A 24,028-nucleotide genomic window follows, 5' to 3' on the forward strand; every position below is an offset into this window, starting at 1 on the left:
TAATTATAAAAATTACTACAATTCTAAATACACGCTAATTAAAAGTGTTTGCTTTTATTGTGGTATTTTTACTTCAATTTTTTTTTTGAATTTTTTGATATAATAATATTAAAAATAAATAAAAAAATATTATTTAAATAAAAAAATTAAAAACGACAACGGTTACAATACCGAACAGTAATTGGTATTCACGGTGGTGATAATGGTTTTTCCTTGGGTTCCATGGAAGCAATCATGGATGCAGGGCAGGTGCACCGACGCTTTTCCAATCGTGGACCCCAGCGAACAGCCACCTTAATTCTCAGCCATCTCTTTCACGTGTACCGTTAACTACCAGCCAATCACCTTGTCTCTTTGCCTCGCCAACCCCTTGCTCTCACCCTCGTTCCCGTTGAATCTTGATTTGATTGACGGTACTTTTCACTCTTCGCCATAGCTGCTCTTCCTCTTCTTTTCCCTTGCCGGTGAATGAGCCTAACAAGCCACTTGTAACCATCTGGTATGATTATTTTTATTACTTAAAAATAATATCTTTGATCCTGAATTTAAGATTAGTTGTTTTAGATTCATGGAACATCTCTGTTTTTTTATAAATCTAAATCTGAATCTGAATGTATATAGTATACTATGAGATCTGATATTTTTTTTATTAACATTAAATATTTTTAAGGATCATAAAATTAATAAATAGATAAATTTTTAACCGTTTAAATATTTGTGGAATTCAAACTAATAATTTTTTAAAAATAAATTTAAAGTATTGATTAAACTATGTCTTTTAAAATTAAAATATTATATCTTTAATACATAATAATATTAATGAGATAAAAACTTAGAAATAGAGTTCATGGGTATAATAATACCAATCAATATTACATGATTTTATGCACGTTGCACACGAGAAAGCTTCTAACTCACTCAAATCGAGCAGGAATCAACTCATCAAGCAAAGCCCAACGAAAAAAAATGTTGATATAAATGTTGTTTCCCAACCAACTCAATCCATCCATTCAGATAACTCGATCCAATATATATATATATATATTATTTTTTTTATTTGAAAAAATATTAATGTTCTATTTAGATAATAAAAGAATATTATTTTAACATTAATTTAATTAACCCACAACTTAGATCTTAAATCGTGACTAATTAATACTAGCAAGTGATTATAAATAAAATTATTTGAAAATGATAAATGTGGACATATTTCCTAGCAAGCAGAAGGAATGGATGTCCCATAAATTCCTTCCAACACCGCATTCTCGGCAGGGGACCGCTCAACAATGAACCATGGGCACATTGGAAATTAACAAAGAAGTGCTCCGCGGTTGGTGATGCGTACGGTTCGTGTTCCACCACCACATTCAATAGATGGCTTCTGCAATTTTATATATATAAAAATAGGAGATCTTTTCTAATGGGTTGTACTATATCGAATATAAAATTTATTTTTCATATATAATTAAAAAAAAACTATAAAAGAAAAGGAAAAGGAGCCCACTGAGCGTTCACTCCGAGTAAAAAGATAGAAGCAGCACAAGAACTGACGAAGCTGGTGACGAAGGGAGGATCTTGCTTTGGATTATAAATCAACTAAGATTAGCGATATATTTTATCCTGACATGTTGTAGCTGCTTGAAAAAAAAAAAAAACTGTCTAAATGGAAGATAATAATACTAAAAAATTGTTTAATCCATGTATTTATTACTGTGATGTAAAATGATTTTTAATTTAAAAATATATATTTTTTATTTTTTATATCAGGAACTTAAAATCATAAAAAAATCACTCAATTTAATATTTTTTTTAAATAAACACACCTTTAAAAAAACTTTCCGGCATCAACCGATTATAATCAGCTAAGCTTAATATAATAATCAAAACTAAAATTATAATTGTTTTTATTACATCAACTTAATGTATAAACACAATCGAAGTTCCTTGAATCTTGATCGACCTTAGAAACGAATGAAAACTAAAAGTTCGTCGTCTTCATACGGAGAGAAATGGGCGAGAAATTCTCAGATTCGTATTCGGATCTTGGAGGTGCTGTCGATGTACGGACGTGTAATATTTTAGGTCTGGTACGACATATATGGCAACAGGAATCCCACACTTCTCCCTCTCAGCATGTAAGCTACTAACTACCAAAGTTAACTACAACCACTGGTCCCCAGGATTTATGTAGACACGGCGGAGGTAGGTGGTCGTACCTTTATAAGCTTGGCCAAAACGGCAAGCATGATTGCAATTCACCCTGTAATTTTAGAAAAAACCATGAAGATTTTATGGATGTATGCTTTATTTAACGATATAAATGTAATCCCAGTGTAAAATAATAATCTATCCGTTCCAAAAACATTATATGAAAACAAAAGGTTTTTGAAAAATTATGTAGTTGGTGGTTTAGTAATAAAAGTTTAGAATTAAAAAGTTTGTTTTTTTTTATTCAAGTTCTGAGGCTACATAAATAAATATTTTTTTTTAAAAAAAAGAAGACTAGTCGCGGCATTATATTCACAATGAGATGCTGTTTCCCTCCCTGTACTTGTGAAGATGGAGACACGACCATCTTTTATGGACAAAATGATGACAAGGATGTCTCTGTAGAGAGGGCAGCTAGGGAAGATTTTATCTGTGATGTTAGTATAGTTTTTATAGCCGGTTTAGTGTTCGGTCTGCTTCAAAGTTTAGGTTTTAGATTTTTATCAGGTTATTGAATTTTAATCAGGTTATTAGATTGTTTGGATTATGTTTTTAAATTAAAATAATATTATTTTAATAAAAAAATAAAAATCAACAAGTTACAACTAAATATTTAATAAAATTGTTTAATTAAATCGTCTCCAATCAATCAAGTTACCAAGCAATCAGATTATATTATTTTTTTTTTCTTTAATTGAACTTGATTCCAGTTCTGGATAGCTTAAATTCAGGTTAACTTACCAGACTATGCTGGTTTCCAAACTATGGACGGAAGAATCTGTCTTGGTAAGAAGAGGTTCTCTCCATCATTTATGCAGAAGCACGCGTCGAATTTGTTACCTTTACTCAACTCAAGCATAACTTGTCATTGCAATTTGGGTAGAAGAGGAAGAAGACGGAGGAGGAGGGTCACATGAGATGTCTTTTGAAAACCTGACAATGACATGAAGATTGCTTCATTGTGCTTCGAAATGAATGGCAGGACCCTGATCGTGAATGGTGCACAGGGCCATCGAAACTATGGCCATTGTCGTGTAATTTGGAGTGCTAAATGACTCCCCGACAGGGTAATCAAGTTCAGGCCGCTCAACTACAATTCCAAGCCTAATTACTTGCAAGTTTACTGTAATTAACCAGCCAGGGTTCTGAGGCGCCTGGGAATTAAGGCAAACCAGGCAGGGCTGCACCCTTCTGAGCAAACAAAATCTTGTCACTCAATAAGTGTTTTCTCCGCTCCATTAAAAATAGATTAAGAAAAGTTTATGTAAATTGCCGAATGATAAATACCTGACATGAACATTGACCCAAATATTATTAATTAACATAAAGAAATGCGATATCTGCGGTATGGAGTGGGTGACCAGAATCAAGTTAGTGGTCAGATTAAGCGGAATGCAACTAGGGCCCCAGTGTTTTAGGGTTTCCTCACACTTTCTTCCATCATTCACGCCATTGAAATGAAAGACAAACAAGAAAGAACAAAGATTGAAATGAAAGCCGCACCCACACGTTACACTAATTTCCTTAGCCTATTGAACATAAACATATGTCATGTGGGGCTGTCTAACACAAAGATCATGACCATGTACCTAAATTGATTAATTATATTGATTAGCATTAGTTGGATTAAGTAGCACATGGACAGATGATCATTAAAATGGGCAAGCTTTGAAAATACGAACAGAAGACACATGTCTTTGAATCTCCACACATCTCTACATCAAGTTGGCTGTAGCTGTAATGTTTTCCTTCCTTCTTTGTTTTATTAACAGGGAGTCAAGATTTACAGGCAAGAATCCTTCTGCCGCCAGGCAAGAACTGGTTGCCGTCGACTGTTTTTTCCAAGTCCAACAATGATGCTTCAGTTTTTACTTTTTCTCTGGATGAAATATGCTCCAGTTAACAAAAAAAAAAAAAAAATGCTTATTCAGCAAACCTGTCCCTGCCACATTGAAGATCATGTTCTAGATTGGTGTCAAATCAAGAAATGCTTTCGTCATGAATTATGAGGATGCCTCGTTGCACTGAAATTGATGCGGTTTTGGTCAAATTAAGCATCCCATCTGCAAGATTAATTTGTTTTTAAGATTAAAAGTAATTTTTGTTTGTAAATATATTTAAATAATATATATTTTTTAAAATTTATTTTTTTGCTATAAGTTTAAAAATATAAAAAGATTAATAATTTAAAACTAAATTCAAAATCTTTCGCTGTAACTGGAGTTCCAAACACCCCTAATTCCTCGAAACATTCTAGTAGCAAAAATTGACAAAATAGAATTCCAAAATTTACTATATACATCTTTGGATTGTTGAAACATGAAGCATTATGCTGATTTTTACAATGCAAGAAGCAAGGGTCTAGAAACTGCACATTCGGTGGAACAAAATTTTTGTAAGTTCTTTAAGGTCAATAAATATAGCACACAAGGGTCAAGTTTAGGAAATAAATGAATCGGCAAGAATTGTTTGCAAGCCTGGTTTTTGAATGGCAGGTAGTGGTTGTTGTCTGGTTAAGTTCTTGAGAACAGAAATGGCAGAGATCTACTGAAGGAAAGATGTGGAGACTGGAAAAGTTGGCAAGCAAGAAGTGTGGCTTAGAAAAAAAAAAAAAAGATGAAAAAGAGTATGGGAGGATGGTTCTTGGCTCACATGGAAGGGCTTACTGCGGGTCCTAAAGGAATTAAGGACCCTCCAAGACAAAAGCAGCAAATTTGGCATCTTTTTGTATGCTATCTCATCAACCTTTTAGTTTCTTTACCGTATCACCCCTACTCCACACTGACAATCACTGGTCAAACCCATCAATTCTTTACCAATTGGGATCTGCAAGTGACAACTGGGGGTGCAGAATCTCTAGCTGTGTTTAATCTTAGTAGATCTTAAGTTTAGTTAGTATTTCATGATTAAAAGTATGTCATGCAATGAATCTTTATTTTTAGATAAAGATATAAATTCTTTATTTCTACTTTCTATATCTCATAACACTAATCGGAGTCTGCATAAAGAGTGAATGAGGTACAAAAACTCAAGAACCATGTCTGAAACAATGCAAGAAGTATTTGAATATCAATTGTTAAGGTGAGGCGATGCTTGTTAAATCAATGAAATAAATATATGGCGTGATTTATGAGGGCAACAGAGAAACGAAAGAAAAAAAATTATGTCTTGTGGAATAATTGAATATTACAAACAAGATTTTAAGATACTGGAATACTAACCAACCAAAGTACACTTTAACTCTTTGGTTCTTACTAGTTTATGTTAACGCGTGCTAAGCAATCGCCAACAATGCTGTTCTGGTCTCTAATCTAATAAGTTAAAGAAAGGCGAAAAGTGCATAAAAGACTCCTGGTTTTACTGTTGACTGTATTTCCTTTTATATTGTCAGGTTTTTATTTATTTATTTTCTTTAATTTTTACTTGCTGCTACTTTTTAGTAGCTCACAGTCACGCACTGATGATGACTCTTGACGCATGTGAACTGTAAGTGAAATAGCCAGCTGTATACACACACTGCATATACAGTTTGTAGTTTGTGCCCCCCCCACCTCTCTCTCTCTCTCTCTATATATAAATGGTTCTGCTAAAAGCTTGAGTGTCTGAAACCTGTGAAATTGTGGTCTCTAAAGCAGTAATGGCTTCACAATAGACCAAGTAGACCACAACAATAGAAACCTTTTCCCCTTCTCTTTTCTTTCTCTCTCTTTCTGCTTTCATTCTTTGGCTACTGAGGTGGATAGAGGAGGGAGGTGAAGCGAAACAAGAAAAATGGGAACTAACTCAGTTTACAAGTTGTGTTGTTTTGTATTGTTGGTTGTGTTTTTGGGATGTTCTGAGTTGATCCAGTGTAGTGTGACTTATGATAGAAAGGCAATCATGATTAATGGCCAAAGAAGAATTCTTTTCTCTGGTTCTATTCACTACCCAAGAAGCACTCCTGATGTAAGCTAATCCTTTTGATTTCTTCCTTTCATTCGTAGTGTTTTTGTGTAATTTGCTTTGTGTTTTTGACGGGTGTCTAATTTTCTTGGAAAATGTTGGGTTGTGGTAGATGTGGGAAGATCTGATACAGAAGGCAAAAGATGGAGGGATTGATGTGATTGAGACATATGTGTTTTGGAATGTGCATGAGCCTACTCCTGGAAATGTACTTACCTTTTTACTCCACCTGGTTTTATCTCTTTGGTTTTTGCTTTGGTTTCTCTTGATTTCTTGCATTGTGTGCATTGTTACAGTACCACTTTGAAGGGAGGTATGATATTGTGAGGTTCATGAAGACAATACAGAGAGCTGGCCTCTATGCCCATCTCCGCATTGGACCTTATGTTTGTGCAGAATGGAATTTTGGGTACTTACCACTTCTTCTCTTTCTCTGGATCTAACTGATTCTTCTCCCATTGTGTTTGCTCCGCAATTTGAAGGCTTTTCGGTTTCTTTTGTCCAATGTAGGTGCTAATTTGTGAATACAATTTTCATTTTTGCTAAATTCACTAATGCGTTATATGCAGAGGGTTTCCTGTTTGGCTAAAGTATGTTCCAGGCATCAGCTTTAGAACAGACAACGAGCCTTTCAAGGTTTTTGTCTCCTCTTTTTTTATGTAGTTTGGGTACTTGAATCAAGATGCATGGCAAGTAAAACCAGAATTAGTGAACAATAAGCAAATCTTGTGCTCATATACTGTTGCAGAGGGCAATGAAAGGGTTCACTGAGAAGATTGTCGGATTAATGAAGGCTGAAAATTTGTTTGAATCCCAGGGTGGCCCAATTATACTCTCACAGGTTTGTGTTCTTTGCCTCTTTGGCTTCTTTTTTTCTCTCCAATTTTGGCTTCTTGTCTCATTTTTTGTTGCCAAATTATGCAACTAAACTCTTCGATGCGTTGAAATGACAACAAATTGCTAATGATTTTATGGTTTAAAAAGAAAAAAAGGAAGAAATCTTGTAAAATGCTATATGTTATTTACTCTTCGACATGTAGTACATTGCAGTGTTTATTATCTTTTGTTTTTCATTTTCTGCTTCCCATGGCTCTGCAGATTGAGAATGAGTATGGCGTACAAAGTAAGTTATTTGGTGCTGCTGGTTATAATTATATGACATGGGCTGCAAATATGGCCATACAAACAGGAACTGGAGTTCCCTGGGTGATGTGCAAGGAAGATGATGCCCCAGATCCAGTGGTAAGTAGCCTTGCACTTACCTAACAGAAGATCTTGGTTTAGTTCTCATTTTATTCTCTCTCTGAGTTGATACTCCTACAAAAAGTCACAAGTCTGCATTTTCCACTGACAGATAAACACATGCAATGGTTTTTACTGTGATTCGTTTGCTCCTAACAAGCCTTACAAGCCGACAATCTGGACAGAGGCCTGGAGTGGATGGTATGCACATTGCTTCTTTTAGCTTTGCTATATCAGATTCACAATTTACAATGGTTTGGTATATTTCACCCAATTTTCTTCTCCTCAATTAAACCGTGAAGGTTCTCAGAGTTTGGTGGTACAATTCACCAGCGTCCTGTTCAAGATTTGGCATTTGCAGTTGCTAAATTCATCCAGAAAGGAGGATCCTTCATTAATTACTACATGGTCATTTCCTTTTTCTTAACCTACTCAGTACATAAAATTGCTGGATTGTAAATTCTGTTCTCGAGAGACTGATTTCCTATGTGTTCTGTGAAACAGTACCATGGAGGTACCAACTTTGGCCGCAGTGCTGGAGGGCCTTTCATCACCACCAGCTATGACTACGATGCTCCAATAGATGAATATGGTAAGGATTTGAGTGATACGGTTACATTCAAAGGGTTGGGGACTCATCAACCCTTCATCTATACTCCACAACAATATAACTTGACTTAAAAAAAATCCAAGCTTTAGGAATAAAATTGTATCATGTTGATAGTCTTTAAGCACATTAGCTACCATCATGGATTCCTAACCATTTTGACTTCGTAAATTTGATAGGTTTGATCAGGCAACCAAAGTATGGCCATCTAAAGGAGCTACATAGATCAATTAAGATGTGTGAGCGAGCTTTAGTTTCTGTCGATCCCATTGTCACTCAATTAGGAACCTATCAACAGGTTTCCTCCTGTTCTGAGTCTCCTCTCGCTCTGGAAGTCCTCTTATCCGGTACCGTGTATTGATTTCTGTCAATATTTGGTATTTGCAGGTTCATGTTTACTCTACAGAATCAGGCGATTGTGCAGCTTTTCTTGCAAACTATGATACAAAATCTGCTGCAAGGGTGTTGTTTAACAACATGCACTATAACTTGCCTCCTTGGTCCATCAGCATCCTTCCTGACTGCAGAAATGTGGTCTTTAATACTGCTAAGGTAATGAATTTCCTCCTAACTTGTTATAAACAATTTCCAGAGGGGCAATCTACCATCCCTCCTTCCAAAAAAAAAACATCTTCAGTTATATAGCATAAAGTAGGTGTGAGAAAACTAAATACGATGGTCCTTTTTTAGGTTGGAGTTCAAACATCTCAAATGGAAATGTTGCCTACAAATGGGATATTTTCATGGGAGAGTTATGATGAGGATATTTCCTCTCTGGATGACAGCTCAACATTCACAACTGCTGGTCTCTTGGAGCAGATAAATGTCACAAGGGATGCCAGTGATTATCTGTGGTACATGACTAGGTAAGACAGCTGGTTGTATTAAAAGTTCCTCTGTGATCCTCCAATATGTGCCCCCCAGTGACCTTAAGATGTAGACATTTCATATCTGGATGTTATAATTAACCTTGCACTTTTCAACGTATTCTTACAGTGTTGATATTGGATCATCCGAATCCTTCCTGCATGGAGGGGAACTCCCAACTCTCATTGTTCAATCAACAGGCCATGCTGTGCATATCTTTATTAATGGACAGCTTTCAGGTATGTGCATAAATTGCATCATTCACAGATTGTCTTTTAGCTGATTAGCAATTACTAAGTTAAATATGCATCATATAGGTTCTGCTTTTGGGACGAGAGAAAACAGGAGGTTTACTTATACTGGGAAGGTCAATCTGCGCCCTGGGACAAACAGAATTGCATTACTGAGTGTTGCTGTTGGATTGCCGGTTAGTTTCACTGGTCTACATTTGTGTATATTTTGGTGTTTTAGTTCATACGGTGTTAAGACTATGAGCGGGATATAAGTTCAAACAGCTGAAATTGGCTATTTGATGAACAGTTGCTGAAATTTAACAGAGCTGTTGACAAATGCTTGTTTGAAGCTGGGATTCCTTTGCCCACTCACTATATTGCTCTCTTCTAAGGGAACATAAAAAATCAATCAACAAAATCTATTAAAGGCTTAGCCTATCATGAAACATGAGTGTTCTTTTTTGTACTTTTTATTGAATTGCCTAAGCCTATATACTTTAGGTCAGAGCACATTCCTATCAATATGCACCACGCCAAGTTTTCAAGATTATTACCTGGGATGTTGAAAACCCTGTGACTAAGATATTATTCATCTTTAATCTGGGTAGTGAACCAGTGACACGATGCCTTCTGTTTATTAAGTTACTGATAATGTTTTTGTTTGTTGTCAATGAAGAATGTGGGTGGACACTATGAGTCCTGGAACACTGGTATCCTTGGTCCAGTTGCACTGCATGGACTTGACCAGGGAAAATGGGACTTGTCTTGGCAAAAATGGACCTACCAGGTTGAGTACTCCTGACTGCTTAACACTCATCAATTTATTGTTAATTTAATGAACTATTCCCTCACTGCTTTCTTTACGACAGGTTGGCCTGAAAGGAGAAGCCATGAATCTTCTCTCTCCAGATAGTGTTACCTCTGTTGAGTGGATGCAATCATCTTTAGCTGCACAAAGACCTCAGCCATTGACATGGCATAAGGTATAAATACAAGGGGAGTGCAACTTAGGTTGCTGAAGAAAACGGGTCATTTGTTTGGAGAATTTGACTTAATCTATAAACTTTACAGGCATATTTCAATGCACCTGAAGGAGATGAGCCGTTGGCTTTGGACATGGAAGGTATGGGAAAGGGTCAAATATGGATTAATGGGCAAAGCATAGGAAGATACTGGACTGCATATGCTAGTGGTAATTGCAATGGATGCAGTTATGCTGGAACATTCCGTCCTACAAAATGTCAGCTTGGGTGCGGCCAGCCCACTCAAAGATGGTAAATTCTGCTTCTACTACGGAGACATGCTGAAATATTCATAGAACTCAAAAAACCTAAGCCCAACAACCCCCCCCCCCCAAAAAAAAAAAAAAAGAAAAGAAAAGAAAAAGAAAAACATCCTGTTTATTGTCTCTGACAAGCTTCATTTTCCAGGTACCATGTTCCTCGGTCTTGGTTGAAGCCAACCAATAATCTCTTGGTTGTTTTTGAGGAACTTGGAGGGGATCCTTCAAGAATTTCTCTTGTGAAGAGATCACTGGCCAGTGTTTGTGCTGAGGTCTCTGAATTCCACCCAACTATTAAGAACTGGCAAATTGAAAGCTATGGTAGAGCTGAAGAGTTCCACAACCCCAAGGTTCACCTTCGGTGTAGTGTAGGCCAATCCATCACTTCCATAAAATTTGCAAGCTTTGGAACTCCTTTAGGAACTTGTGGAAGTTATCAGCAAGGAGCTTGCCATGCTTCTACCTCTTATGCCATCCTAGAGAAGGTATGCAACATTACTCTTGTTTTATAATCTCTTAGCATCCTTGCTTAATTAATTTTTTTCATCGTGCTCGTTTCTTTTTTCACAGAAATGTATAGGGAAGCAGAGATGTGCCGTTACCATATCCAACAGTAACTTTGGCCAAGATCCATGCCCAAATGTAATGAAGAAGTTGTCAGTCGAAGCTGTTTGTGCCCCTACCAATTGGAGGGGTTAATTACGTGAAGAACAAGGTCCCTTATTTATACTGCAACTAATAATTTAACAACACATTACCTGCAAGAAAAGCAAGGAAGAACAATAGTACGAGACACTACGAGTACAGCAAGAGGTTGTTTAGTTGGATAGGTAAGATGCTGCAGTCTTTCAAACTGGGAGGCTGTGGCAAGGGTGTTTGTTGCTCAAGGCAAATTAGTGCGTAATTTAATTTGGTTTATGAACTACTGTAAATTAGTCAATCCTTAGATAGGTGAGTTTGAAAATTCCCAGGCACTGCAATTTGAGGCCTATGGTGAATTTCAAGCCCCAGTCCTCCACCTTTTTAAGTGGTTGAGGGCACTGGGAGAAGGAAGTGTTTCTAGTGGTGTGATTTATCTTGTGTTTGTATTAAGCGGGGAAAAATCAAACCCCAGGTATGTTTTCATGTTGGGAGCGGATCCTAGTATGACCATTGTTTGTGTAGTTCCTCCTTGAATTTGAAAGATCATTCTGCCGGCTCAATTTCATTACACTTGGCCAGAATTTTATGCTACTCTATAGTTGGTTTCCTCAGGATGCTACTCTATACTCAGTTTCTTTGGCTCCCCTTCCCTATGGGCATCATTTGGCTCCCCTTCAAATTCTGGCCATCATTTGAGGTCTGTGGAGTGTTCAAAACTCAGTCAAAGCAAGCGAAGAAGTGGCAGGTGCAACCGTGTTTTCCCGAAACTTGGGGCTTATGGAACTAATCTTTGCATTTGAACAATGGGTCTCTCCCTTTTTGTTCTTAATGAAATAATAAATTTTCACTGATCAATGCAACTGGAAGATGATCCCTATTGCAAGCTGTCAAAATATCGCTTGCTGCAAGAATCAGAGGATTTTGGCTTCAATAAAGCCTCTCCCAATTCGTGAATTATATTTTACAATCTGACAAACCATATGCGAGTTAGGATAACCTTAAAGTTTCTTTTTGGCCCAACCAATCTCAAACAACCATCCTCGAACAACCCTGGAAAAGGAAACCCCGCAAATCTGCAACCCTATTTTGCCAAAGCTTCCGAGGAATAAAGGGAGGCAAAAAAAAAGTGAGTCTCTATCTTCATCAGCAGAGCCAAAATAAGAATTTGCCAAAACCCTTGCGGAGAGAGCCTGTTGTGTACCACAATCCATACAATAAAACTGTCAGGGGATGTCTGGAGTTCCTTGAAACAGTTATGCCACTTAATTCTTGCATCTTTCTTCCTAGTATAGTCCCAAGCACTTTTTGTAGAAAAATTCCTGTCAGGACTAGACTTCCACGCTGCCATGTCACAGTTCCGAGGATCAAGAAACATGGTACCACATATGGTTCCTTGAATTTCCACCATTGCATTTGATCTACGACTGGAACAGAACCTATCCCAATTTTTAATAATTTCAGCTACCCTAGCATAAGAGATACCAGTTTCTGTGATGATTTGCTCATGATAACCTCCGACTAGAAATGCTTGCAATCTCACCACAGGCTAATGGATTCACCATTCCAAACACTTAACTATTCTCAATCACACCCCAGATAAACTCTCTCAATTTTAAGAGTTTCCTTTTCAGTACCAAGCATCATCAGGTGGCCTTTCAAGTCTCCTAAAACTCCAACCTCTCAAATGATAACAAGAAATCCACGGCATCGGCAAGGAAAGAAATAGGTACTTCTCACTCTATTGCAAAACACATTCTGCAGTTCCTCACTCATGGACAGCCTCTTTCTTCAGAAACTACTAAAGGTCAAGTGCTACTGTGGAAAAATTGCAGCACAGAATGCAGATTGAAGCAGAATGGAATATTTGATTTGGAGTTATGTAGCGAGTGAGTTGTCGGCGTTTCTAGAGTTGGCCCGTAAGAATCTACCATAAACGAAACAAAAGGTTACTGCTTTGCCTACCCAACTCAAATTTCCTGTGCTCAAAGCAGTTCCATACTGTAGAAAGCTATTCTTCTTCCTTTAGCTTTCTCGTTTATTCTCTTTTTGGTTGGGGGATTAAAATCAAAAGGGCATTGAGCATTTTAAGGAAACCTTGAGGACATTCTATCTACAATTGATTTCAAAGATCACATCTCCAGGAGCCAACTGTAATGTGGCATCATACCCAACAACACCACTCATGATGTTCCCAAGTCCTCCCCACATAAATTGGATCTCATGAATCTAGTGAACTGCCAAAAAGAAATCCAGAAATAAATGTTCATGGCAATGAGAGTTGAGCAGCTGCACTTAAATGCAACTGGGATAACTGTAAAAGATTATATTTCATAAAACAAGCATCGGTTGAACACATGGATTCATGCCATAGCAAAAACCATTGATAGTTCACCATTCAAGCAAAAGATAAAAACCAAGCTTCAGAATCCATATTTCTAATAGCATATATCAAAAAACGATAACCAAATTCATCAGCTTCAAGCAGAAGCAGTAGCAGCAGCAGGAGCTGTGTGCTTTGCTATAGCCTGCTGCAGTTCATCCTTCCTTGCTCCCACAACTTTGTCCACAATCTTCCCCTCTTTCAGGAACATGAAAGTTGGCATTGCCTCCACAGCCCAATCCTGAGCGACAGTCTGCAAAAAAAATAAAAAATAAAAAAAATCCACCCATCAAATCCTAACCTCACAACTTCAGCATCAGAAACTGAACACAATGATTTGATTAAAATTACCTTCAATTCATCAACATCAACCTTAAGGAAGATAACATCGGGAAGTTTCCTAGCCAGCTCAGCCAGGAAAGGAGCAATGACACGGCACGGACCACACCATGAAGCAGCGAAATCAATCACCACCTGCATCAACCACAGAGCTAAATCTATGCAGTAGAAACACAAGCCAAATAGACATATTGTTACTCTCTCTACAAAAGGAAAAACTTGGCCAAAAAAGCTTGATAAGTTAATTATCAAAATACTTTGTGAATTAAGCAAGCCACTTTGTTTAAGGAAAACACAATAACGTCTCTCTCATAGAAACATAAACAAGCGCATCTTTGTTTTATTCTTGACAGATAAAAATACTCATTCAAACATTCCACTAGTAGAAAAACCAATCTAATCCCAGGAGACCCCACCAGCAACCACTCATCATCCAAGATTAAGAGCCTTCAATGCTTTGGTCCCTAAAGAGTAAAGACAGCCAGTCCACTAGTGGAGCCCATCTTAGACAAATAGTTTTCCAAGGTTGCCGAAAATCAGAACCCAACAAAGAAAATCACATGTAACTATAAAAAAAAACCACCAATCAAAAAACACAAAATCATTTTCAATTCAAAGGAAGTATGTTTTTGCTCCAAAAAATAAACTTCATTATCTCTCAAAAGACCTTGTCCTCGCCCAAGCTACGTCGATTATAGCCCTTTTCTTTATGTAAAAGAAAACATATGCAAACCCCAGTAAGAGATCAAAGCCGAATTACCAAATCACAAACAATGAATCAATCAAATCCAATCTAAGCACAAACTGTAAACATAGTATAAACAGAGGCCAAAACAGAGCAAATCTATTTTATATCATATCAGAACCAACGAAATCCCAATAAGAAGACACACAAGAAAAAAACCCAGTAACATGAATTACAAGAACGGTAATCAAAATCACATCACAAATCAACCCCCTAAAATACAAAAAAGAACGCAAAAAACAATACCAGCTTCTTAGATTCATTTCCTCTCTGCAACTGCTCGTCCCACGCCTCAACAGTGTGGCACCCGATCACTTGTCCATCTTCAGCTGCCATTTCTCGAACTCTCTACAGACTTTCAAAGGCAACAGACTGAGAGATTACGCTTTCTTTGCCTTAGTTTTGCCCCTGTTATTTCTCTTTTTCTTACGTTGCTTTAAATACACAGAAGCGGTTGAAAAGAGGGCTTCCTTTTAGTTATATTACATGTTTGCCATTTTGATAAGGATTAAGAGAAATTCATGCAACGTGGAAAGATAACTCACTAATTTGAGGGTGTTTAAGAGGATTTGTTTTGATCTTGATTAATTTGTGGCCGTTGGATTTGTTAAATTACGAAAATAAATCTAATTTGACGGCTAATAGGGGTTTGATTTAATGTTTCTGACGTCATACGTAATCTTGGCTGGTGTTAAATGCCAATTGATTAATTCTTTCGGATGATATTATATTGTTTTTCTTAATCATAAATTCTGTTTATTTACTTTCCAATTAAATTCAATTTTGGTTGGTTTGATTTGTTATTGATGCATGGTGGTAATACAGTGTAAAATATGTTTTGTAAAAATATTTTTAATTAAAAAGTATTTATTTAATGTATTTAAAAAAAATTTCTTGGGTCGAACCTAAAACAATAAACACCGAAGGTCTATTATTTACGATTTTCTTGAGGAAATCTTTTCTTGCTTATTTGGGAGGTAGAGTAGAGAATAAAAGGGAATCTGTTTTTGGGATGATATGGGTAATAAAATAAAAAAACAAAGAGAGAAAGTCAAATGATATTGATAATAAAATAAAATAAAATAAAAAAACAAAAGAGAAAGTCAAATGATTTGGCAATAAAATAAAATAAAATAAAAACAAAGGGAGAAAGTCAAATAGATTGATTATATATTTAAATATAGTATTTGGTTGCTATTTTAGAAAAGATACGATTAAGACAACGAGATGATACATACATGTATTATACAAATTTATTTTATATTTTTTACTAAACCGTTTTTATTTTTTATTTTTTGTACTTTTTATCCTATATCAGTAGCCTAATGCAGCCAATGACACGTCAAATTGTCACAAGGATTTTTTAACATTAACAATCAAAATATCTAAAATTAATAAAAAAAAAATATTTTTTTTCAAAAAAGTTTTTAAATCTATAAACAGATAAACAGTATAAGAAAAATGCTTTGCCAGTAAAGACAACGATATTCATTGTTATAGGTAGGTGGATCCATATTTATGTTCCTCGCCATAAATTTCTCTCGTGAATTTTGCCTTGTAAAGATTGTGATGCGTGATTCTCTCACATTATTCAAGTGCTGGTTCTTGTCCATTTGAAGAAATCGCACCTAAAAATTATTCAGTAATTTAGGTTACTCTAAAGATGAAGAAAATTAAGATGGAGAAGATATGTTCCCTATCCAAGAACATGTTTCTCAGATTTATCGTCTTTCCCACAACATCCAAGCACATTTCAATCCCTCGTGTTCTTGTTCTAGGACACCATCCAAGGTCTTCTTTTCACTAATATAATAAATGTAATCATGATATTTCCATCACAAATTTCTCTAATTGGCCTCACGATTGACCCATGACAGAAAGGTCGATTGATATGGCGGACCAAACTTGGTCCTTGAAACCTCAGCAACCAAGGAAAGGCAACCAAGACAACGACAGTGTTAACATCTACCTGCTGATAACATTTTTGTTTTTTTTTACATCTTTTGCTTTTAATTGGCCTAACAAGTTCTCTGCATCTACTTTCAGCTCTTTCAACAACAGAATATAACACGGGTGTGCTATGAATATGAAGCAATTTCGAAAGCTCATGCTAAAAAGCTGATGGAAGAGAAATACATTCCCCCCTACTATGAAACTATGTGGATACAAGAGGAGTGGTTGCTACATTTCTGAAGCACACAAAATAAGAAAGTGGACTAGCTATCATGAAGAGAAGGGGGTATGTTTAAAGTTTATCATCAAACACAAAATAAGAATTTTGAATAGCCATCAAGTTAGCTTGTCAGTTCAACAAATCCAGAGCGACCTAGACAAGCAATCATTCACTAGCTATCAAGAAGAAAAGGGGTACGTTAAAGCTTATCATCAAACACAAAATAAGAATTTTGAATAGCCATCAAGTTGACTTATCAGTTCAACAAATCCAGAGCGACCTGGACAAGCAATCATTCACTAGCTATCAAGAAGAGAAGGGGTATGTTAAAGCTTGTCATCAAACACAAAATAAGAATTTTGAATAGCTGACTTTGTCAGTTCAACAAATCCAGAGCCACCAAGACAAGCAATCATTCATTATCACTTGTTGATTCACTACACATGAAAGCAGTAGAGTCTTGTTTTCTAGACAAAGGAGAAGAAGATCCGTGACTACCAAGAGTGGAAATAGTACCAAAGAAGCATTGAACTATCAAAACCTTCAATACATCTGGCTGGGTTTCATATAATATTTTCACAATTTCAATTACGTATACACATTAATCAACTCAAGTTTGCTGAACTAGGGTTCTAATAAACGAAGAAGATCAAATAACAAAAAAATAAAATAAAATCTACAACTGGATCAAATCCTTGAAACAATAGGTACCAAGAAGAAACCAACCAACAAGGAGGAAAGTAAAGAAGGCCAAAAATGTTATAAAGGTCATACCACCAAATATGAGCCCAAAACCACATACAACAACAAATGGCAAGTAAGATCGCACCATAGCTCCAGTACTCACCCAACGACCCTTGAGGAAAATCAAAGCAGCAAGGTTCACCACATTCCACCCACCAGAATGAAACCCCAATCGGTTCAAATTGTTGGCAACAAATGAGTGGCAATTGCAAGTGAACAGGCTGTAGGAGTGATGTTGGAATTCCTGTGTGCCCTTTCGTATAGCATCATCCCACGCCAACGCATCTGTACCAGGTTCATCCTCGTATTGATCCCCATTGTTGAATACAGTAGGAAGGAGAGACATGGAACAGTCCTGCCAAAATTTCCCACAACGATTATTAACTACATAAAAGAGCTCAAAAAAACAAGTAATCATCCACTTAAACACAAACAATTCATATCTTTGTACAATATATCCTCCAGCTTAAATTAATCAGAGCTAAAAACACCAAATTAATGCAAGTAATTGGTCAATAAACAAGAATTATACCTTATCTTTGTTGATCTGGATGTAGCGAGCAACAGCTCCGAAGGTGAAATTATCAACGCAAACAAAATTAGGGCCAGCGAAATCCAGAATAACTCCATCCTCTCTACAGATACCAACATGGCCAATGAAGGGAATCAACCATGATATGACAGGAAGCGGTGTCCACACAATGCAATGCGGAAACCGAGCTTTTCTAGGATCAATCTTCTGCAGCTGCTGCTGACTCTCTCCAAAATCTTCATCATCAAACATCATTTTCATCTCATTCCCCTTGCCCACATTCTCTCCCATCGCCTGAAAAAAAAAAAACAATCGATCTGATTTGGTGAAGTAGAAACCCTAGCTAAAATTAAAATTACTTTGCATAAGAAAGAACAACATCAACTAAATTAATTATATGAGATTAGATCTTGACCTGGAAAACACAAATCACTGGTTGAATTAACAGATCTGATTTTGTAAAAAAAAACAAAAAAGGCAAGAGAAATTAAGTAATGCGTATTTTGTAAATGGAGAGAGATTTGGGAGGATACAAATGCTTACCCTTTGTAGATAGAAAGCGAAAGAGATATCCAATCAGAGAGAGAGAGAGCAACGGTTTAATATTTTTTCTTTTTTCTTTTTTTGCTGGTTTAATAGTTCGAAGACGGGTTGACCCTGTCTAAGATCCGGGCTTTGGATTGAACAGATTAACTCACAGATCGGATCAGCACTAGTTAATCCTTTTCTAAACAAATGAAAATGGAAGTGTTTTGATAAAAAAAAATCAATTTAATTTAAAACTCAATCTAAACCTTTTTAATTGATGAAAGAATTAACCGATTAAACTAAGATGAGTTATATAATACTAGTTTAAATTGAAAGAAAAGGCTACTGTTTGGGATTCCTGTCTAAATATAAATTAGTTAAAATTTAGATTTTATTTATTTAAATTAATTATTTAATTTTTAAAAATAAAAAAACATATTATTTTAATATATCTCTATAATTTTTTTTTAAATAATTATTATCAGACCATGCCCACATGATAGTGAAATAATTCACAGTCACAACTCATAACTGCCACTCTAACTCTTTCGTAGACAAAAAAAAAAAAAAAAGCATCAGTAATGTTAATTTCTATCTCCATTTACTTGCGGCATATGATGATACTCACAACATGGGACTTCTTTTTCTGCGGCTGATTTGAGACAAACATTCGTTTCTGATAGCACATTGGAACATTGCATGTCCAATCCGAAAGGGATCTTTCTTTCTTATGCAGACTAATATCCTTTCCATGACAGTTTGAGGTGGGATTCATGGCTGTGTTGGAAAGAGCACTGCATTTCATCCATGGATTTGGACTGCTGGCAATCAAGAACTTGTCTTTTCTCTAGAGATCGTATGACCATCTTAAATTCAGTGGCTTGCCATTCAATAACTCGATTTGACATACTTAGTTCGCGAAACTAATTCATTAGACCAGCTCAAAACTAATCCTGGTTTCGAGTTTTAATTGTGACGACGATGGCCTTAAATTCATATTTTTTTGCAGGGTGAAGATACAGGGCATCGCAAAGCACATCTCCGCTTTGGTATTCCATCAAGAGCGCAACTGCCTTCATTATTGTCCTTGCTTCTTACTTAGCATATGGCATAAGACCCCTCTGAATGTCATTGTATTCTTGATCTGATAATTTTTTAGCCTTCCATCTCTGCAGAAACAAAATGAGGTTGTGTGTTGTAAATACACACCACAGTACAATTGACTTGAACAGGAATTCCCTAAGATTAATCGAGCTGAGACTCCATCGCTGATTGTTCTTCTTCACTCTCCAGGGCACAACAGCAATAACTATCACTACATGGAAGGAGAAAGCACGAGGGTGGCGGTTTGAGGCCGTTAGAGTGAATCAAGGATATCTTGAATTGTTGCCTTTCCTGTGTATAGAAATTAATGTCAATAGTTTCCTTTGTTGTTTAGTCAATTATTTCCTCTTTAGAAGTTTCTTTCGAGGGGAAATAATATATTATTAGACAAGACTTTACCCTAATTTACTTGTTAAAATGGTTTGTCGAAAACAAGGTCAGAAGGTCGATCTTGTGAGATGGTGGAAACGTTGAAGGCATAGCTAACAGGTGCACAATAAACCTCTGTAGTTCCATATCAGATGACCAACTCCTACAAAAGTAACTAGCAGCCTAAGGCTCCGATCGATCTTCTACTTAGTTACACTGAACCATGTCCTAATTACTCTGCCTTCCAAGAAGCAAGCTTCGGACATGCAACACTTGAGATTAAAAATAGGACTTATGCTTATTATACTTGGCACCGGAACCACGACAGCGAAGCTGTCGCAGCTGATTCACTGTGGCTTTATAACAGGCATTGGCTTCCAGCAGAAGAGCGCAGTTGTAAGAACTACAAGAAAGGACTTTGTTTGGGCTCTTATTACCTCTATGTTTGTTCAAATGTTAGATGTGTCCTTTACGAGGACAGAATAAAGGGAATCTGCACATTTCAGTGGGTCTCAGCTTATAAGCTTCACCTTTAGAATTTCCTCTTTTTAAGCGCAAGTTTCTGCTTTTGTTTTTAGGTTATGTATCCAGCATAGCTAGATTGCTGCATTAAGGCACCACAGTGTCTTCTTGATGCCCCATGGTCAAGTAAGAACGAGACAATATATCAGCTACAATGGCAAGATCTCCTTGATCAAGGAAAAACTATATATTCCATGAATTCAATCAAGTCATGTTACAACTGATTGGTTAAAGTCTTTATCTTTGATTCATTAACAGTAATATCTTTGATAGTGGAACCATGCATGCACAGCAGAATGTTCCAGCACCAGTCAATTGTCCATCAATGAATTGCTTCCGACTTTCTCAGTAATTGAATGTCCTTTGATGTCACTTGCTCGTTCCGTATTTGCCATATTGAATCACTCTCTTATGAGTCCATAACTTATCAGTTCATTTACACAAGCCGCTGATAAGCCTGTTCTGAAAGCTACCTCAGGGATTTGTGCTTCACTGCTTTTTAACACGTTATTCCCCGGAGTTAAGTAACGGTTGGACCAGAGAGGATTTGCCTGAAAATCTTGCCTGACTGTTGTCAGATGACAACATGATCGCATCCTTTGCTGTGGCAAGCTTGGTCTCTTCGCTTTTTCCCCAAACAACCAGGTAAAGCCCAGCTATAATTAGCATTGCTCCAATCATTCTGTAAGAATATTTGATTAACTGACTTCACAAATGATAGCTCTATAGCATATGATTGACGATTCTGAAATAAAAAGATATAAAAAGATGAAAAAAAATTGATTAGTTGTCTGGGCAATGAAACTCACCCTCCCGAGTAGAATTCTTCACTTAAAGCAATAGATGCCATTACAGCTACGAGCATGGTCTGTAGAGGCAGATAGCCTGAAACAAACACCGGTCCACCTCTCTGTATGACCCATATTTGTATGGCAAATCCAATCCCTGAGACAACCAACCCCTGCAGCCCCAAGTCTAACTGTATTAGTCACACACAACTTCTTGCAGAGTACATATATTAAATTAACCAATGCCTCGTATTATTCCCGTCAAAAACCAGAGCAATCATGAAGTTTCACAGCAAGCACGCTAAAAAAGAAGATCATGATATCAGTTCGTGTTACAAACCGCATAGAAAATGGTGAAGAGTTCACCAACAGAGTGAACATGCCATGCCTGGGAATCTCCCTCAAAATAGCCTGCAATTGCCAGAAATTGCAAGATACTGAAGAAGCAAGTAAACGAATAAACTGAAAACCGAGCTGGGTACTTCTTCAAGACAACTGCCTGTAACACAATCCAGCTCGCCCAACATAGGCAATGGCCGAAACAACAGATACAACCCAAGGCCCAGTTCTTTTCCTTTGCATCTCCTAATGTAAACATCAAATCTGATTGGTCTGAAGGTGGATTTGGGCTATATATTGTTGGTCCCTTATAAAGAGTTATGACAGAAGCCCCAATGAACGAAGTTAGAGTCCCAAGCACCTTGGCTATGCCATCCCTACGGTTCAGGTGAACTTGCTCTAATCTGCAAAACAAAGCATGTACAACAACATCAAACCAATATATTCAAATCGCTGAAGTCATTTAGGAGGGACGATAAGCTATATATTCCTGCCTGAGTAAGGTGGCCAAGATAAAGGTCACAGCAGGCACAGCATTCTCTGTAGCAGAAGCAAATGAAGGTGAGGTGTTGTCCAAACCAAAAAGGTAGAATCCTTGATTGAGTGTTATCCTGTCACAATAGAAACATCTTTCAGAAGAAGAACTGGAAGTTAAATTATGTAAAATTTTCCGTATAAAAATTTATGATATCCATAATATTTTACCCTAGAAATCCAAGGAGGAAGAACTGTATCAGATGCGAGAGAGTTAGTGTTGGCCTGTCTTTCCTACATCAACAAGAAACAAAAATTGTAAGCGAATTAGAAACCTGGGCGGATCTGAAATTATCCATGTAGCTCAAAAATGCATACCAGTATATAGTCTAACCACATACCTCTCTATGAAATAAGCGAAGGGAACCAGCAGAACCAGAGCAATAATATTCCTATAAATGGGGAAAACAAGCTTGCTTACACCCATGTTAAGTGCAGCTCTCATGATCACATGGTTCCCTGCATAACCAAACTGAAAGACTGTCATGGCTATGTGCAGCTTGGCACCTTCAGACACTTCAAGCATCCGCTTAGTGGATGCAGAAGTACCAGGCGCAGCCATTGAAGCAGAAAAATTAAGATCAGTGTTATAATTGCGGTACTTGCAAGACTTGTTGCAGGTGCCAACTTGCCCCTTGAGATAGAGAACAAGTCGATCTGATTTGGTATTCATGTGTCCCACAAAAAGGTTAAGGTTTTAATAGCAATGCTCCGTGAAGCTATCAAATTTTAAAAAAGCAATGCTCCGTGAAGCTATCAAATTTTTTTTAAAAAAATCTCAATTTTCCTTTTATAATATTTTTAGGAAAAATTGAAGAAATTTTTAAAAATTATTGGGATGGTGGAGCATCAAAGGTGTTATTTTTTTTCTTTCTAAAATACTGAGTCACTACTGACTAGGCAGTCTTAATAGATTAAATAGTATATAGTCTTGCATGTTATTGTCCGCATCCAAGACCTACATTATTTTGTTTGGTTCATCTGAAAAGGACATGAATGATATAAATAAGTTGAGTTAAAGTCCATACAACTATAATTATTTGACCGAATTTAGCTTTATTCATGTTAATGATTAACTTGATCAAATTCGAGTAATTTAAAAAATTAATTTATAATATAATTGATTTGATTAAATTTAGATGAAATCTAGGAAGTTCAACTTTAATGGTTTTTTTTATTGATTTTTATCTAAAACAAATTTGTTTCAAGTTTTGTTTTAATTTTTTATTTAAATAACATTTTTTATATTTTTAAAAAAATTATTTTAAAATAAAATCGGGTTATGCATAAATTTAAAAAGTAACCGTGCATTCAACTATGTCAAGGTATACAAGGAAGGGTGCACAAAAGACTAGTTTTAGAGAGGAGAACGCGATGGGATCTTGGAGGAATGTGCTCAAAAGATAATGTTTTCAAATTCACGACATTGACATGGACGAGCTAAGTGTTGTAGAAGCACATGGAGCTTGTTGTTTTCTTCGAGTAAACTAATATTTAGCTTTAAAGAGAGTGGGGTTAAGCTGACTAACGGATGGATGGTCATTTAGGAGGCAATCTGGATGTTTTTGAGCTATTAATTTATTAAAATAATTTTTTTAAATAATTTAACTTTTTTATATAAAAAAACATGTTTGATAAAAAATTAAAATTTCTTTTTAAGAAAGCAATGTTATAAAAAGAATTGAGTGAATTAAATTAACTTGTTAAATTTATAATTTAGTAATAAAATCAAAATAATTTAATAAAATAATAATAATCATGAAAACTTAGGGTTTTTTTTATAAAAAAATCACTATGAAGTGTTGAAACTTAAAAGAAAATAAGTAAAGAAAAAATCAATTTTTGTTAATTTTTCAAATACATGACCTGGATTATCATGTTGGAAGCAATATATTTAGCAAAACAATA

The 24,028-nt window shown here is 36.2% G+C and overlaps 5 protein-coding genes across 8 annotated transcripts; 2 read left to right on the forward strand and 3 right to left on the reverse strand.

Moving 5' to 3' along the window:
* Positions 1 to 5,793: 5,793 nt before the first annotated feature.
* Positions 5,794 to 11,619, forward strand: BGAL3 (beta-galactosidase 3). The gene is made up of 19 exons (XM_011027576.1): positions 5,794 to 6,153; positions 6,263 to 6,358; positions 6,447 to 6,559; positions 6,720 to 6,786; positions 6,899 to 6,991; positions 7,249 to 7,392; positions 7,505 to 7,593; positions 7,695 to 7,800; positions 7,897 to 7,984; positions 8,179 to 8,297; positions 8,387 to 8,551; positions 8,690 to 8,865; positions 8,996 to 9,105; positions 9,184 to 9,293; positions 9,776 to 9,886; positions 9,969 to 10,082; positions 10,171 to 10,373; positions 10,530 to 10,866; positions 10,952 to 11,619. The coding sequence occupies exons 1-19, from the start codon at positions 5,980 to 5,982 to the stop codon at positions 11,078 to 11,080; spliced, it is 2,544 nt and encodes an 847-aa protein (XP_011025878.1). The 5' UTR covers positions 5,794 to 5,979; the 3' UTR covers positions 11,081 to 11,619.
* A 1,682-nt stretch (positions 11,620 to 13,301) lies between these two features.
* TRX1 (thioredoxin H-type 1) lies at positions 13,302 to 14,907 on the reverse strand. Its single transcript, XM_011027580.1, has 3 exons — positions 14,734 to 14,907; positions 13,755 to 13,877; positions 13,302 to 13,656 (listed from the first exon to the last, which is right to left on the reverse strand). Exons 1-3 carry the CDS (start codon positions 14,821 to 14,823, stop codon positions 13,501 to 13,503), a joined length of 369 nt encoding a protein of 122 aa, XP_011025882.1. The 5' UTR covers positions 14,824 to 14,907; the 3' UTR covers positions 13,302 to 13,500.
* A 2,277-nt stretch (positions 14,908 to 17,184) lies between these two features.
* RTH (RTE1-homolog) lies at positions 17,185 to 18,594 on the reverse strand. Of its 3 annotated transcripts, none has more exons than XM_011027584.1 (3): positions 18,480 to 18,594; positions 17,937 to 18,230; positions 17,185 to 17,759 (listed from the first exon to the last, which is right to left on the reverse strand). In XM_011027584.1, the coding sequence occupies exons 2-3, from the start codon at positions 18,225 to 18,227 to the stop codon at positions 17,337 to 17,339; spliced, it is 714 nt and encodes a 237-aa protein (XP_011025886.1). In that variant the 5' UTR covers positions 18,228 to 18,230; positions 18,480 to 18,594; the 3' UTR covers positions 17,185 to 17,336. The 3 variants fall into 3 exon arrangements, with proteins under 3 accessions (XP_011025886.1, XP_011025883.1, XP_011025885.1); XM_011027581.1 differs by lacking the exon at positions 18,480 to 18,594 and adding an exon at positions 18,352 to 18,470; XM_011027583.1 differs by lacking the exon at positions 18,480 to 18,594 and having other exon boundaries at positions 17,937 to 18,469.
* A 643-nt stretch (positions 18,595 to 19,237) lies between these two features.
* LOC105126720 (purple acid phosphatase 11) lies at positions 19,238 to 20,473 on the forward strand. The gene is given in 5 exon segments (XM_082978854.1): positions 19,238 to 19,302; positions 19,481 to 19,572; positions 19,662 to 19,796; positions 20,027 to 20,057; positions 20,149 to 20,473. Coding segments are annotated over 5 exon segments (648 nt in total).
* Positions 20,474 to 20,538: 65 nt separating this feature from the next.
* On the reverse strand, positions 20,539 to 22,820 carry LOC105126655 (protein WALLS ARE THIN 1-like). 2 transcript variants are annotated; one of them, XM_011027586.1, is made up of 7 exons: positions 22,723 to 22,796; positions 22,462 to 22,592; positions 22,292 to 22,354; positions 22,081 to 22,197; positions 21,588 to 21,990; positions 21,269 to 21,420; positions 20,539 to 21,141 (listed from the first exon to the last, which is right to left on the reverse strand). In XM_011027586.1, the coding sequence occupies exons 2-7, from the start codon at positions 22,563 to 22,565 to the stop codon at positions 20,967 to 20,969; spliced, it is 1,014 nt and encodes a 337-aa protein (XP_011025888.1). In that variant the 5' UTR covers positions 22,566 to 22,592; positions 22,723 to 22,796; the 3' UTR covers positions 20,539 to 20,966. The 2 variants fall into 2 exon arrangements, with proteins under 2 accessions (XP_011025888.1, XP_011025887.1); XM_011027585.1 differs by having other exon boundaries at positions 22,462 to 22,820.
* Positions 22,821 to 24,028: the final 1,208 nt, after the last annotated feature.

Source organism: Populus euphratica, unplaced genomic scaffold, assembly GCF_000495115.2.
Source record: "Populus euphratica unplaced genomic scaffold, PopEup_1.0 scaffold41.1, whole genome shotgun sequence".
NCBI lineage: Eukaryota > Viridiplantae > Streptophyta > Magnoliopsida > Malpighiales > Salicaceae > Populus > Populus euphratica.

Excerpts from the sequence above, each read along its gene's own strand:
- BGAL3 (XM_011027576.1), top strand. The coding sequence starts at position 5,980 with ATGGGAACTAACTCAGTTTACAAGTTGTGTTGTTTTGTATTGTTGGTT. Across the intron at positions 6,154-6,262 it reads ACCCAAGAAGCACTCCTGAT|ATGTGGGAAGATCTGATACA; the intron begins GTAAGCTAATCC and ends GGGTTGTGGTAG. Across the intron at positions 9,106-9,183 it reads TATTAATGGACAGCTTTCAG|GTTCTGCTTTTGGGACGAGA; the intron begins GTATGTGCATAA and ends TGCATCATATAG.
- TRX1 (XM_011027580.1), bottom strand. The coding sequence starts at position 14,823 with ATGGCAGCTGAAGATGGACAAGTGATCGGGTGCCACACTGTTGAGGCG. Across the intron at positions 13,878-14,733 it reads GAAATGAATCTAAGAAGCTG|GTGGTGATTGATTTCGCTGC; the intron begins GTATTGTTTTTT and ends TGGTTGATGCAG. Across the intron at positions 13,657-13,754 it reads TTGATGTTGATGAATTGAAG|ACTGTCGCTCAGGATTGGGC; the intron begins GTAATTTTAATC and ends TTTTTTTTGCAG.
- RTH (XM_011027584.1), bottom strand. The coding sequence starts at position 18,227 with ATGGGAGAGAATGTGGGCAAGGGGAATGAGATGAAAATGATGTTTGAT. Across the intron at positions 17,760-17,936 it reads TCCAGATCAACAAAGATAAG|GACTGTTCCATGTCTCTCCT; the intron begins GTATAATTCTTG and ends AAATTTTGGCAG.
- LOC105126655 (XM_011027585.1), bottom strand. The coding sequence starts at position 22,793 with ATGAATACCAAATCAGATCGACTTGTTCTCTATCTCAAGGGGCAAGTT. Across the intron at positions 22,355-22,461 it reads TTCGCTTATTTCATAGAGAG|GAAAGACAGGCCAACACTAA; the intron begins GTATGTGGTTAG and ends TTGTTGATGTAG. Across the intron at positions 22,198-22,291 it reads TTCCTCCTTGGATTTCTAGG|GATAACACTCAATCAAGGAT; the intron begins GTAAAATATTAT and ends CTATTGTGACAG.